The 15281-nt window shown below is 67.2% G+C and overlaps 1 protein-coding gene and 1 non-coding gene across 2 annotated transcripts; one reads left to right on the top strand and one right to left on the bottom strand.

Annotated features, from left to right (window-relative positions):
- Positions 1 to 582: 582 nt before the first annotated feature.
- On the bottom strand, positions 583 to 664 carry TRNAS-CGA (transfer RNA serine (anticodon CGA)). Its single transcript has one exon. It is a non-coding gene; the product is annotated as a tRNA-Ser (tRNA).
- A 461-nt stretch (positions 665 to 1125) lies between these two features.
- On the top strand, positions 1126 to 14974 carry SMARCC2 (SWI/SNF related BAF chromatin remodeling complex subunit C2). Its single transcript, XM_075724883.1, is given in 31 exon segments — positions 1126 to 1237; positions 1434 to 1553; positions 5279 to 5364; positions 5709 to 5790; positions 5868 to 5960; positions 6066 to 6135; positions 6289 to 6358; positions 6455 to 6530; positions 6621 to 6752; positions 6861 to 6976; positions 7106 to 7230; positions 7345 to 7404; positions 7502 to 7539; positions 7815 to 7945; positions 8391 to 8462; positions 8559 to 8672; positions 8758 to 8911; positions 9077 to 9169; positions 9418 to 9537; positions 9610 to 9672; positions 9750 to 10008; positions 11865 to 12026; positions 12129 to 12193; positions 12291 to 12420; positions 12506 to 12672; positions 12757 to 12891; positions 12993 to 13308; positions 13398 to 13769; positions 14008 to 14015; positions 14018 to 14080; positions 14933 to 14974. Coding segments are annotated over 31 exon segments (3645 nt in total). The 5' UTR covers position 1126.
- Positions 14975 to 15281: the final 307 nt, after the last annotated feature.

The following is a 15281-nucleotide window of genomic DNA, read 5'->3' on the forward strand; positions in this document are numbered from 1 at the left end:
AGCTCGGTCCGGTGCCGGGCCGAGGCAGGGATTTAAACGATCAATAAACAGCGTTCTGGTTGCTTTATCGGCGTCTCGGTACCTTGGGGGGTCTGCACCTGCTCCCCCAGCCCCCTGCCAGGGCGGACACGGGGCTGTTTGACAAAGGGGCGTCTGTCCCGTGTGACAAAGGGAGGGGGGTTTGGGGGGGGTCCTCCCCGGTTTTGGGGGGGGGCTGCGCCGGCCACGGGGTCCCTCCCATCTCTTTGTGTTGGCTGAGATCGAGAAACGCCTTTCCTGGGTGCTGCTGCAGGGCCCTGCAGCCGGGGACCCTCCCCGGGAGGAACGGGCTCCCCCCGGGGGGTGGCTGAGGGTCCCGGGGGGGCTCCAGCCGCGGGGGAGGGGGGGGGTGTCCCCTGCACCCGGCGTTGCAGCCCCCCCCCGAGGTTCCCCAAAAAAACCAACACCCCCCCCCCAGCACCGCTGTTAAAAGAGCAGCGAGGGGTGGTTGGAAGCCCCCTCGGGTGCCACCCGCCCCCCCCGCACCCCGCGGCGGCCCCGTTGGGGGCGGCCCCGTGAGTCCCCGCAAAAACGGGAGCTCGGCGTCACGGACAGGATTCGAACCTGTGCGGGGAAACCCCATTGGATTTCGAGTCCAACGCCTTAACCACTCGGCCACCGTGACTCCCGCGCCACCCTTCTCCGCGCTCCGCCTAGACCGGCCCCGCCGCCGCCCGCCCCGCCCCGCCCCGCCCGGTGCGCAGCGCCCGGGGCTCCCCCCCGCCCCGGGGCTCCCCGCTCCTCCCGGTACCCCCCGACCCACACCCCCCACACCCGGGGACCACCCAACCGGGCCGGCTCCCCCGCGGGGGGGAGCGGGGAGGCACCACCGAGCGCCAGACCCGGCAAGAAGAAACCGCGGCCCGGCTGTGCCGGTACCGAGCGAACGGGAAACGCTGGCGCAGAAACGGACGGGAGGAGGCGGTGCGCACCGGGGCCGGCAGGGGGCGGTAGAGCGGGCGCGGCGCGGCGCCGGCAGGGGGCGGTAGAGCGGGCGCGGCGCGGCGCGGCGCCAGCAGGGGGCGGTAGAGCGGGCGCGGCGCGGCGCGGCGGGAGGCGGCGGGAGGCGGCCCCGGCCCGCTCGAAGATGGCGGTGCGGAAGAAGGACGGCGGCCCCAACGTCAAATACTACGAGGCCTCGGACACCGTCAGCCAGTTCGACAACGTCCGCATCTGGCTCGGAAAGAACTACAAGAAGGTAGGCCGCGGCGGGGGGGGGGGGGGCGAGGGGCGCCGGCACCGGCCCCCGCCCCACCGGGCCCGGCCTGTCACGGCCCCGCCGCCGCCATCGCCGCCCCCGCCTCCCCCCCCCCAACCCCAACGCCAGCCCCAACCCAACTCCCCGGGCCCCGGCGGCGGCGCTGACCCCCCCCCCCCCCCCCGCCTCCCCGCAGTACATCCAGGCCGAGCCCCCCACCAACAAGTCGCTGTCGAGCCTGGTGGTGCAGCTGCTGCAGTTCCAGGAGGAGGTCTTCGGCAAGCACGTCAGCAACGCGCCGCTCACCAAGCTGCCGGTGAGCCCCCCGCCGCGGCGGGCAGCGGGGCGCGGGCAGCGGGGCGCGGGCAGCCGGCGGCGGCACGGGTGGGGACGGGGACACGGTGGGCCAGGGGCTGCGGCCCGGCGGGGACGCGGCCAGGCGACACCCGGGGATCTGGGGACAAGGCCTCGAGCGCGGACAGCAGCCCAAAGATATGGGGACAGCACCCCGAAGATGCAGGGACAGCACCCCAAAGATGCGGGGACAGCAGCCCAAAGATCCTGGGGACAGCAGCCCAAAGATGCAGGGACAGCAGCCCAAAGATATGGGGACAGCACCCCAAAGATATGGAGACAGCAGCCCAAAGATGCAGGGACAGCACCCCAAAGATATGGAGACAGCAGCCCAAAGATGCAGGGACAGCAGCCCAAAGATATGGGGACAGCACCCCAAAGATATGGAGGCAGCAGCCCAAAGATGCAGGGACAGCACCCCAAAGATATGGGGACAGCAGCCCAAAGATGCAGGGACAGCACCCCAAAGATATGGAGACAGCACCCCAAAGATATGGAGACAGCAGCCCAAAGATGCAGGGACAGCACCCCAATGAGCCAGGGACAAGGGCCCAGTGACCCGGACACCGCCCCCCAAAGACCTGGGGACAAGGCTGAGCAGGGAGGGTGCCCCAAAGATGCGGGGACAGCACCCTGATGAGCCAGGGACAAGGCCCCAGTGACCTGGACGACGCTCCCCAAAGACCTGGGGACAAGGCCCTGAGCCAGGGACAGCTCCCCACAGACCTGGGGACAACACCTCAATGAGCTGGGGACAAGGCCCCAAAGACCTGGGGACAGGGCTGAGCAGGGACAGCACCTCAGTGAACCGGGGACAAGGCCCCAAGTGGGGACAGCTCCCCACAGACCTGGGGACAAGACCTCAGTGAGCCAGGGACAAGGCCCCAAAGACCTGGGGACAAGGCCATGAGCAGGGACAGCTCCCCAAAGACCTGGGGACAAGGCCCTGAGCCAGGGACAGCTCCCCAAAGACCTGGGGTCAAGACCTCAATGAGCTGGGGACAAAGCCCCAAAGACCTGGGGACAAGGCCATGAGCAGGGACAGCTCCCCAAAGACCTGGGGACGAGGCCCTGAGCCAGGGACAGCTCCCCAAAGACCTGGGGTCAAGACCTCAATGAGCTGGGGACAAGGCCCCAAAGACCTGGGGACAAGGCCATGAGCAGGGACAAGGCCCCAAAGACCTGGGGTCAAGACCTCAGTGAGCCAGGGACAAGGCCCCAAAGACCTGGGGACAAGGCCATGAGCAGGGACAGCTCCCCAAAGACCTGGGGAAAGCACCTCAATGAGCTGGGGACAAGGCCCCAAAGACCTGGGGACAAGGCCCTGAGCCAGGGACAGCTCCCCAAAGACCTGGGGTCAAGACCTCAATGAGCTGGGGACAAGGCCCCAAAGACCTGGGGACAAGGCCATGAGCAGGGACAGCTCCCCAAAGACCTGGGGTCAAGACCTCAATGAGCTGGGGACAAAGCCCCAAAGACCTGGGGACAAGGCCATGAGCAGGGACAAGGCCCCAAAGACCTGGGGTCAAGACCTCAATGAGCTGGGGACAAAGCCCCAAAGACCTGGGGACAAGGCCATGAGCAGGGACAAGGCCCCAAAGACCTGGGGTCAAGACCTCAATGAGCTGGGGACAAGGCTCCCAAAGACCTGGGGACAAGGCCATGAGCAGGGACAGCTCCCCAAAGACCTGGGGACAAGGCCATGAGCAGGGACAAGGCCCCAAAGACCTGGGGTCAAGACCTCAATGAGCTGGGGACAAGGCTCCCAAAGACCTGGGGACAAGGCCATGAGCAGGGACAAGGCCCCAAAGACCTGGGGTCAAGACCTCAATGAGCTGGGGACAAGGCTCCCAAAGACCTGGGGACAAGGCCATGAGCAGGGACAAGGCCCCAAAGACCTGGGGTCAAGACCTCAATGAGCTGGGGACAAGGCTCCCAAAGACCTGGGGACAAGGCCATAAGCAGGGACAGCTCCCCAAAGACCTGGGGAAAGCACCTCAATGAGCCGGGAACAAGGTCCCAAAGTCCTGGGGACCAGGCTGAGCAGGGACAGCACCTCAATGAACCAGGGACAAGTCCCTGAGGGGGGACAGCTCCCCACAGACCTGGGGACAGGGCCCCGAGGGGGGACAGCTCCCCACAGACCTGGGGACAAGGCCCCAGCCACCCAGTTCAGCACTGGGACGACCCAGGGCCAGCGTCCCAGCCCAGGGCCAGCGCCTGACCACGGACAGCACCCGGGGACAGGGGACAGTGCCCCGGGCAGGGCCGGCACGCCGGTGTCCTGGGGATAGCGCCCGGTGACACTTGGGCACTGTCCTGCTGGGACTGCCCCCAGGCAGGGTCCCTGCCCCACCGGGGACAGCATCCCCCGAGGGAGAGCGTCCCACCGGGGACAGCACCCCGCTCTGGGACAGGGCCCCGACTACGGACAGCGGCGCAGGGACCTGGGGACGGTGTCCCGACACAGGGACAGGTCCCCAGCTGGGCACAGTGCCCCAGCACCGCAGGGACTGCCCCCCAGGCCAGGGACCGAGCACAGCAAGGGGGTGGCACCCGACGGGGGGATGGCACCCCAACAAGGGGATGGCACCCAAACATGGGGATGGTACCCAGACATGGGGATGGCACCCCAACAAGGGGATGGCACCCGACGGGGGGATGGCACCCCAACAAGGGGATGGCACCCAAACATGGGGATGGTACCCAGACATGGGGATGGCACCCCAACAAGGGGATGGCACCTGACAGGGGGATGGCACCCCAACAAGGGGGTGGCACCCAAACATGGGGATGGCACCCCAACAAGGGGATGGCACCCAAACATGGGGATGACACCCCAATGAGGGGATGGTACCAAGACATGGGGATGGCACCCCAATGAGGGGATGGCACCCAAACATGGGGATGGCACCCCAACAAGGGGATGGCACCCTGACAGGAGGATGACACCCCAATGAGGGGATGGTACCCAGACATGGGGATGGCACCCAAACATGGGGATGGCACGCTGACAGGAGGATGGCACCCTGACAGGAGGATGGCACCCCGATGAGGGGATAGCACCCAAACATGGGGACAGCACCCTGATAAAGGGATGGCACCCAGACATGGGGATCGCACCCTGATAAGGGGATGGCACCCAGACACTGGGATGGCACCCTGATGGCGTGGCAGGGGGTGGCACCCTGGTAAGGGAATGGCACCCTGTTGAGGGGATGGCACCCCAACAAGAGGATAGCACCCAAACATGGCAATGGCACCCTGATAAGGGGATGGCACCCAAACATGGGGATGGCACCCTGATAAGGGGATGGCACCCAAACACTGGGATGGCACCCTGATAAGGAGATGGCACCCCGATGAGGGGATGGCACCCCGATGAGGGGATGGCACCCAAACATGGGGACAGCACCCCAGTGAGGGGCTGGCACCCCGATGAGGGGATGGCACCCCAACGAGGGGATGGCACCCCAACAAGGGGACAGCACCCTGGTGAGGGGATGGCGCCCCAACGAGGGGATGGCACCCCAGTGAGGGAATGGCACCCCGATGAGGGGATAGCACCCAAACGTGAGAACAGCACCCCAGTGAGGGGCTGGCACCCCGCCCGGCTCCCTGCTGCACCAGGGACGCCGCCCCACTGCGCAGCCGCCCCCCCCCCCAACCCCTTTCTCCCCGTTGCAGATAAAATGCTTCTTGGATTTCAAGGCGGGAGGAGCCCTGTGCCACATCCTGGCAGCGGCCTATAAATTCAAGAGCGACCAAGGATGGTGAGTGCCTGCCTGTGCCCGGCAGCGCTGGGGGGCCTGGCAGCGGCTGGGGGGGCCACGGCGGGGGTCCCGGGGCCAGGGCTGGGGGGGGCCCCTCCACAGGAACGCCCTGGGGTGGCCTTGGCCGGGGTCCGCAGGGGGGTGGGCTGCTTGTAGGGGCACCCACCTCCACGGCAAGCAGGTGCTGGGGCACGGCCCCGTCCCCCCGCTCCACCACAGAGCCCCGAGGGGGTTTGGGCACATGTGTGTCCCACCCCCCCCAACCCCCCCCCGCCAGGCTTTGGATGCTGACGAGGAGACCTGAGCTGTGGCTTTCATGAGAGTCGCTCTTTTCTTCCAATAAGGCGGCGTTTCGATTTCCAGAATCCCTCGCGGATGGACCGCAACGTGGAGATGTTCATGACCATCGAGAAATCCCTGGTGCAGGTAAGAGGTGCCGCCCCCGGCCCTCCCCGGGACCCCCCCGTCCCCCACCCGCTCACCGCTCTGCTCTCCTTCCTCAGAACAACTGCCTGGCCCGGCCCAACATCTTCCTGCACCAGGAGATTGAGCCCAAGCTGCTGAGCAAGCTGAAAGACATCGTCAAGAGGCACCAGGTCGGTGGCAGCGCCAGGGTGGGGGGCACAGGGCTGGCGGGGGGCTCACCCGACGCCTCGTCCCGGCACTCAGCCCTGGCCCCGCTCCCCTTGCTCTCCTCGCAGGGCACGGTGACTGAGGACAAGAGCAACGCTTCCCACATCGTCTGCCCCGTCCCCGGGAACCTGGAGGAAGGTGGGTGCGAGGAGGAGCCCCCTGCTCCGCACTCACGGCGAAACACCCCGGGGCGGGGTGGGCTTTTTGGGGGCCGGAGCCGCGCTCGGCGGTCACAGGCGGCTCTTGGTGGGACAGTGGCTCAGCGCTGACCCCGCTCCGTGTCTCCTGCAGAGGAGTGGGTCCGGCCGGTCATGAAGCGCGACAAGCAGGTCCTGCTGCACTGGGGCTACTACCCCGACAGGTGAGGGGGTGCCGGGCAGGGGCTGCGGGGACGCGGGTGACGCCCGATGGAGCCCCCCGTGCCCGCCACGCTCACCCCGTCCCTCTGCGCCTGCAGTTATGACACCTGGATCCCCGCCAGCGAGATTGAGGCCTCTGTAGAGGACGCCCCAACGCCGGAGAAGCCCCGGAAGGTAACGGGGGTCCCCCGGGCTGAGATGGCGGCTGCAGCCCCCTCCCCTGCCCGCTTGGCTGCCTGACGTCCCCGCGCCCCTGCCCGGCAGGTCCACGCCAAGTGGATCCTGGACACGGACACCTTCAACGAGTGGATGAACGAGGAAGACTACGAGGTGACGGACGAGAAGAGCCCTGTCGCCCGCAGGAAGAAGATTTCGGCCAAGACGCTGACGGATGAGGTCAGAGCGGGGCCGCGAAGCCGCGGCGGGGGGCGATGGTGGGGGGGCCGTGCTTGGCCATCCCGCTCGGTTGGACCCGGTGACACCCCCCCGTGTCCCCCCCCCAAGGTGAACAGCCCCGACTCGGACCGGCGGGACAAGAAGGGGGGCAACTACAAGAAGCGAAAGCGCTCGCCCTCCCCTTCGCCCACCCCAGAGGCCAAGAAGAAGAACGCGAAGAAGGGGTGAGCCTGGGCTGGGGGGGCGGCGGGGCCGCATCCAGCCCCGGGGGGGGGCAGCGGCTGTGGGGAGCCCGGCCCTTGGGGTGCGGTGGTGACAGGGACACGGGGGCGGGGGGGTCTCTCCCTTCGCAGACCCTCCACCCCCTACAACAAATCCAAGCGCGGGCACCGCGAGGAGGAGCAGGAGGACCTGACGAAGGACATGGACGAGCCCTCGCCCGTCCCCAACGTGGAGGAGGTCACCCTGCCCAAGACAGGTCAGGGCTGGGGGGGCCGGCAGCCACCCCACGGGGTTCCCCCCTGTCACGAGCGTGGGCTGGGGTGGGGGGGAGCCCATCTTTGGGGTGCTCAGTGCCGCTTCCCTCCTGCAGTCAACACCAAGAAGGACTCGGAGTCTGCACCCGTCAAGGGGGGCACCATGACCGACCTGGGTGAGTCCGAGCCGCTGGGGCCGAGCGCCGCGGCACCTTCCCCCGGCACTGCGCGCCCGGCACTGCCCAAAACTGCCCCTGCTCTCCTCTCTTCCAGATGAGCAGGAGGATGAGAGCATGGAGACGGCTGGCAAGGTGAGGCCCGGGCCTGGCCGGTGCCGTCCCCATGGAAGATATTCCCACCCTGGCACGGGGGTCGCCATCGCTGGGTGGTCACCTCTTTAGTCCTCTTCCCTTGTCCCTCTTTTGGGTACAAAAAGGCCCCTTTCAGCCCTTCCCCTCACCCCTGGGGCTGCAGGCAGCTTTGCCCTGAGCCGTTGGCCTCATCCTGCTCGCGGTGAGGATGAGGAAGGGTGCAAAAAGGGGGGGCTCAGGACCCCGTTGCCCATGCGGTGCTGGTCTCTGGGCAGGACGAGGAGGAGAACGGCACGGGGAGCAAGGGGGAGCAGGCCAAGAACCCCGACCTGCATGAGGACAACGTGACGGAGCAGACCCACCACATCATCATCCCCAGCTACGCCGCCTGGTTCGACTACAACAGGTATGGGACAGCCGAGGATGACGGTGCAGGGCCGCGGGGCCGGGCCCTCTCCCGAGCACAGCCGTTTAGATTGGATATTGGGAAAAATTTCTTCATGGAAAGAGTGGTCAAGCGTTGGAACAGGCTGCCCAGAGAGGTGGGGGAGTCCCCAGCCCTGGAGGGGTTCAAAAAACGGGCAGAGGTGGCACTTTGGGACATGGTTTAGTGGGCATGGGGGGGTGTTGGGTTGACGGTTGGGCTGATGATCTTGGAGGTCCTTTCCAACCTTAATGATTCCCAGTTTTACTTTCATTAACAAATAATCCAGCCAGCAAGCCAGGGAACATGGAATTATGACTCTGCCCTTAACTGGTTTAGTGGCGGCCTTGGCAGCGTTGGGTTACTGGTTGGACTGGGTGATCTTCAAGGGCTTTTCCAACCCAAAAGATTCCATGATCTCTTGCAGCGTCCACGCCATCGAGCGCCGAGCCCTGCCCGAGTTCTTCAACGGCAAGAATAAATCCAAGACCCCCGAAATGTGAGGCCGAACCTGTCCCCCCCCCTCGCTTCCCCCTCCCTCCCGGTGCCGGCAGGGCCGCACCCGGCGCTGACGCCTCGCCGCTGTCCCCCCCAGATACTTGGCTTACCGCAACTTCATGATTGACACGTACCGGCTGAACCCGCAGGAGTACCTGACCTCCACGGCGTGCCGCCGCAACCTGGCCGGCGACGTCTGTGCCATCATGCGGTGGGTCCGACGCCGGTGGGGCCGGGGCGGATCGATTTGGCACCCCGGGGGGCTGGGGGGGGGTCTGAGCCCCGGCTCTCCGCAGGGTCCACGCTTTCCTGGAGCAGTGGGGCCTCATCAACTACCAGGTGGACGCCGAGAGCCGGCCCACCCCCATGGGCCCCCCGCCGACCTCCCACTTCCACGTCCTGGCCGATACGCCCTCGGGGCTGGTGCCGCTGCAGCCCAAGACGCCCCAGGTGGGTGCGCGGCGGCGGCCGCTCCTCGCCCAACCGCGTTTGTGTGTCCGTCCCCCCCCTTTTGCCTTTTCCCCGGTCCCCGTGGGGGCCGGGCGCGGGGTGGGAGCCGGGTTGGGGTTTTGGGGGGGGTGGGGGGGGATCGCACAGCTTCGATCCGTGCCTCAGGGCCGGCAGAGCGACGGCGACGCCAAGACGGGCCGCAAGAGCAAAGAGATCGAAGACCTCGTCACCGAGACGGTGAAGGGGAAGCCGGAGCTGGTAGGCGGCTCCTTGGGGTCTGTCCCCCCGCCGCTGGCCGAGGAAGGCTCCTTCCCTCCTCCCCCTCGCGCCCCGCATGCCGCCCTGCCCCGGGGAGCAGGGACGCGGGGGGGACACCGTGACGAGATGGGGCACGAAGGCTTCTCTGGGATGGGGACGGGGTGGGGGGGACGCGCACGAAGGCACCGGCGTCCTCGCGGCCTGGCCCCACGGCCGCGTCCCCAGCGCCCCCTCTCCTCCCCTGGCAGCAGACTTCGGCCTCGCAGCAGATGCTGAACTTCCCCGACAAGAGCAAGGAGAAGCCGGCCGACATGCAGAACTTCGGCCTCCGCACCGACATGTACACCAAGAAGAACGTCCCCTCCAAGGTGGGTGCCCCCCAGCCCCGGCCCCGGCCCCCCTGCCCGCCGCCGCTCACCCCTCCTTTCCCTGCTCCGCAGAGCAAAGCCGCCGCCAGCGCCACGCGGGAGTGGACGGAGCAGGAGACACTGCTGCTGCTGGAGGTGAGCGGGGACCCACGGGGAGAGGGGAAACGGGGGCCGCCGGACCCCGCTGACGCTCCCCCGCCTCCATCCCGCAGGCCCTGGAGATGTACAAGGACGACTGGAACAAGGTGTCGGAGCACGTGGGGAGCCGGACGCAGGACGAGTGCATCCTGCACTTCCTGCGCTTGCCCATCGAGGATCCCTACCTGGAGGACTCGGAGGCGTCGCTGGGGCCGCTGGCCTACCAGCCCATCCCCTTCAGCCAGTCCGGCAACCCCGTCATGAGCACCGTCGCCTTCCTGGCCTCCGTCGTGGACCCCCGCGTCGCCTCCGCCGCCGCCAAGTCGGCGCTGGGTAATGCGGTGCGGGGGGGCCTGGCTGAGTCCTGGGGGGATGGGGCCTGGGGGAGAGGGGGGGTCCTGGGGGAGATGGGCTGGGGCAAGGCGACAGGGCTTGGGGGAGAGGGGACAGGGCCTATAGGAGAGTGGGGAGTCCTGTGGGGAGATGGGCTGGGTCCTATGGGGCGAGGGGACAGAGCCTATAGGAGATGGGGGAGTCCTATGGGGAGATGGGCTGGGTCCTATGGGGAGGTGGCTGGGTCCTATGGGGCGCGGGGACAGGGCCTGGGGGAGAGGGGGGAGTCCTATAGGGAGATGAGCTGGGTCCTATGGGGAGATGGCTGGGTCCTATGGGGCGAGGGGACAGGGCCTGTGGGGAGAGGGGACAGGGCCTATAGGAGAGGGGGGAGTCCTATAGGGAGATGGGCTTGGTCCTATGGGGCGAGGGGACAGGGCCTATAGGAGATGGGGGAGTCCTATGGGGAGATGGGCTTGGTCCTATGGGGCGAGGGGACAGGGCCTATAGGAGATGGGGGAGTCCTATGGGGAGATGGGCTGGGTCCTATGGGGAGGTGGCTGGGTCCTATGGGGCGAGGGGACAGGGCCTGTGGGGAGAGGGGACAGGGCCTATAGGAGAGGGGGGAGTCCTATAGGGAGATGGGCTTGGTCCTATGGGGCGAGGGGACAGGGCCTATAGGAGATGGGGGAGTCCTATAGGAGGATGGGATGAGCCCTATAAGGATTTCTATAGGGAGACAGGGCAGCTCTTCTGGGGAGATGGATCAGTCCTGTGGGGAGCCGAGACGAGGCCGATAGGAAGCTGGGAATGAGTCCTGTAGGGATTCCTACAGGGAGATAGAACGAGTCTTATGGGGAGAGAGGATCAGTCCTATGGGGCGATGGGATGACGCCTGTGGGGAGACAGGTTGAGTCCTATAGGGAGTCCTCTGGGGAGATGGGATGAGTGCTATAGGGAGTCCTATGGGGAGATGGGATGAGTGCTATAGGGAGAAGGGCTGAGTCCCTATAGGGAGTCCTGTGGGGAAACAGGATGAGTCTTATGAGGAGCTGGGATGAGTGCTATAGGCAGATGGGATGAAGCCGGTGGGGAGACGATTTGAGTCCTATAGGGAGTCCTGTAGGGAGACAGTACAAGTCCTATGGGGAGACAGGAAGTGTCCTATAGGGAGAAGGGCTGAGTCCTATGGGGAGTCCTATAGGGAGTCAGGATGAGTCTTCCGAGGAGCTGGGATGAGTCCTATAGGCAGATGGGATGAAGCTGGTGGGGAGATGATTGAGTCCTATAGGGAATCCTACAGGGAGACAGTACAAGTCCTGTGGGGAGACAGGAAGAGTGCTATAGGCAGATGGGAAGGGGCCTGTGGGGAGCTGGATGAGTCTTATAGAGAGACAATGGAGACCTATAGGGATTCCTGTGGGGAGACGGGATGAGTGCTGTGGGGAGACAGTGCAAGTCCTATGGGGAAGCAGGAAGAGTCCTATAGGGAGAAGGGAATGAGGCATATAGGGATTCCTACAGGGAGATAAACGGAGTCTTAGGAGGAGCTGGGATGAGGCCTGTGGGGAGCTGGATGAGTCCTATGGGGAGATGGATGCGTCCTGTGGGGAGATGGATGAGTCCTATAGGGATTCCTATGGGGAGACGGGCTGACTCTTAGGAGGAGATGGGATGAGTCCTATAGGGCGTCCTACAGAGGGGCAGGACGAGGCCTGTGTGGAGACAGGATGAGACCTATGGGGCTGGGATGAGCCCCCTGAGGGATATACGGTGCTGAGGGGCAGGGCTGGCTCCGAGGGGCGTTGGGGGCCCCATTGCCAGCCCCACTGAGGGCCCATGGCGCTGCCCCACAGAGGAATTCTCCAAGATGAAGGAGGAGGTGCCCACGGCCTTGGTGGAGGCCCACGTCCGTAAGGTGGAGGAGGCGGCCAAGGTGACGGGCAAGGCCGACCCCGCGTTCGGGCTGGAGAGCAGCGGCATCGCCGGCACCACCTCCGACGAGCCGGAGCGGATAGGTGAGGCGGCGGGGCAGGGGTGTGATGAGTTTGCCAGCCCTGGGGCGAGTGGCAGCAGCGGGGGGGGCGAGGGGGCCTGACCCCACGCTTGCGTTTCCCCAGAGGAGAGCAGCGCGGAGGAGGCGCGGGCGGAGGCGCAGCCGGCGGAGGAGAAGAAGGAGGCGAAGGTAGCGGCTGGCCCCGGCGAGGGGGCGCGGGGGGGGGCTCGGGGAGGGCGGCCGGCGCGGGGACTCGGAGCGCCCGCGGGGCCGGTTCCCTCCCCAGGAGCCCCGGGATGGCGCCGCCGAGGAGGAGGTGAAGGAGAAGCCCGGGGAGGCACCCAAGAAGGAGGAGGAGAAGGGGAAGGAGGTGGAGGGCGAGAAGGAGCCTGACAAGGGTGATGGTGATGGCGCAGGTGAGTTTGCGGGGGGCCCGGCTGGGCTTCGGGGGGGCTCCGAGCCCTCCGCAGCTCTGCCGACGCGGCGCCGGCCCGGCCGCAGGGGAGCCGGAGAAGGAGAAGGAGGCGAAGGAGGGGCCAGACGAGGTGCCCAAGGAGCCCCCGGAGCCCGAGGCTGAGCGCAAGGCCAAGGTGGAGCGGGACATCGGCGAGGGGAACCTCTCCACCGCCGCTGCCGCCGCGCTGGCCGCCGCCGCCGTGAAGGCCAAGGTGAGGGGCTGGGGTCGGGGTTTGGGGGTTGGGGGGTGCAGCCTGGGTGCGGGTGCTGACCCCCACCCTGGTTCCCCCACCCAGCACTTGGCAGCTGTGGAGGAGCGTAAGATCAAATCGCTGGTGGCACTGCTGGTGGAGACGCAGATGAAGAAGCTGGAGATCAAGCTGCGGCACTTCGAGGAGCTGGAGACCATCATGGACCGGGAGCGCGAGGCCGTGAGTGCCACTGGTGACCATGGGGGGGGGGAACAGGCGCGTGCCCCCCAACTCCAGCATCCCCTGCTGACCCCCCCTGCCCCTCTCCTCGTCCCCCCCAGCTCGAGTACCAGCGGCAGCAGCTGCTGGCGGACCGACAGGCCTTCCACATGGAGCAGCTGAAGTACGCCGAGATGCGCGCCCGCCAGCAGCACTTCCAGCACCTCCAGCAGCAGCAACAGCAGCAGCCGCCCCCGCTCCCGCCGGGGGCTCAACCCCTGCCCGCCGCCGGCGCCCCCCTGGCCCCCGCCGCCCACCCGCTGGGCGCGCCGCCCGCCCCCGCCATGGTGGCCCCCGCCGAGCCCGTGGGGCAGCCGCTGCCCGGGGCCCCCCCGCCGCAGCCGCCCCCGCCGCCGGGCGCCCCGGCCGTCCCGCATGGTGAGCGCGGTGCCGAGGGCTGGGTGGGGAGTGGATCTCAACGCTGGGGGGGTCCCGGCGCTGACACCCCCCCTCGGCTCTCCCCGCAGTCCCGGCGCCGTTCCCCGGGCAGCAGCCGCCATCCCAGAGCCTGGCTGGGAGCCTCGGTGGCAGCGGCCACCCCGCCGTGCCCGGTAATGCGCCCGCGGCCCTGCCCTTCGGATTGCCTCCATCCGCCATCCCATTTAGCATGGCTAACCCCCCCGCCGAGCCCCTCGGCGCCACTTTCCCCGCTAACCCGCCCGCCCTCCCGCTGCATGGGGCCCTCGCCAGCAGCATGCCGTCCGGGGGGCTGCCCCCCAACACCCACCCACCCGGCCTGGCCCTGCCGCACTTCGCGGGGGGCTCGGCCGCCGCGCACAGCCCCGCCATCGTGGCCGCCGTGCAGGGAAGCCTTCTTCCCAACCCCGGCCTCCTCGCAGGTGAGACATTGCGGGGGGGGGAGCGGCGGGTTGGGGGGGAACCCCCGGGGACGGGGAGGGGGGCACCCACCGCGAGCGGGGGGTGGGGGGCCCATTCGCGGGCATGGGGCTGGGGGCGGCGGGGGGGCTCAACCCTTCCGGGGCGCTGTGGGGCAAGAGGTGCTTGCGCACCCCCCTTGCCCCCCCAGATTTGACCCGCTCCCCCCCCCCCCCCCTTTTTTCTTTTCTCTCCCCACAGACCAAGGCGCCCCCCTGCAGACGGACCCCATCGCGCCCAGCCCCAGCACGGCCACCCCCGTCCCCCCCACGCAGTGAGGCCCCGCGACGCCGCAGCCCCCCCAGCCCCGCCGCCAGCACCGGCCTGGGGAGACCGGCCCCCCTCCCCCCCCGCAAGGAGCCCCAAAAGAAGCCCCCCCCCCTCCCCGACTCCCCATCCCCCACCACCACCCCCTCAGCTTTGGTATTTTTTTTATGATTGTCCCGGATTTTATTTAAGTGTTGGTCTCCCCAGGCAGGCCGGGGACCCCGCTCCCCCCCCCCGGCTATTTATGAGACAGCTCCAATCCCACCTGGTACATGGGCATTCCCCCCCCCCCCAAAAAAAAAACCTGTTCCCCAATTGTCCCCCCCCTTTTGTTTTGTTCTTTTTTTAAAAAAAAAACCACCAACAAAAAATAAAATTCCAAGTCCCCGGGGCGGGAAGAAACGGCCTCGTGGTGCAGGGTCTGTCTGGGGTTGGGGGGGGGGGGGGGGGGGGGGGGGGGGGGGGGGGATGCACATGACTGGGGGGGGGGCACGCAGGATTTAGGGGGTACATGCAGAATTTGGAGGGGGCACATGCAGGATTTGGAGAGGGCGCACACATACAATTTGGGGGGCACACAGGATCGGGGGGGGGGGGCACACGCAGGATTGGGGGGGCATACACGCAATCTGGGGGCACACACGATTTGGGGGGGGCAGACAATTGGGGGCACACGCTTTGGGGGGCACGCAGGATTTGGCGGGGGCACACGCAGGATGGGGGGGGCATACACGCAATCTGGGGGCACACACGATTTGGGGGGGGCAGACAATTGGGGGCACACGCTTTGGGGGGCACGCAGGATTTGGAGGGGGCACACGCAGGATTGGGGGGGGGGCATACACGCAATCTGGGGCAGACACGATTTGGGGGGGCAGACAATTGGGGGCACATGCTTTAGGGGGCACGCAGGATTTGGAGGGGGCACACGCAGGATTGGGGGGGCATACACGCAATCTGGGGCAGACACGATTTGGGTGGGCATGCAGGATTTGGGGGCACATGCAGGATTGGGGGGGGGGGCCCACACACTCGATCTGGGGACACACACACACACACGATTTGGCAGGCATATGCTTGATCTCGGGGGGGGGACACACACACGATTTGGGGGGGGGGGGGGGGGGAGGGTGGTGCACGAGACATTCACAGACCCAGCGTCACCGTTCCGACATTTTATTTGATGCCGCGGAGCAATAACTTAGCCG

Source organism: Pelecanus crispus, chromosome 26, assembly GCF_030463565.1.
Source record: "Pelecanus crispus isolate bPelCri1 chromosome 26, bPelCri1.pri, whole genome shotgun sequence".
Classification (NCBI taxonomy): Eukaryota; Metazoa; Chordata; class Aves; order Pelecaniformes; family Pelecanidae; genus Pelecanus; species Pelecanus crispus.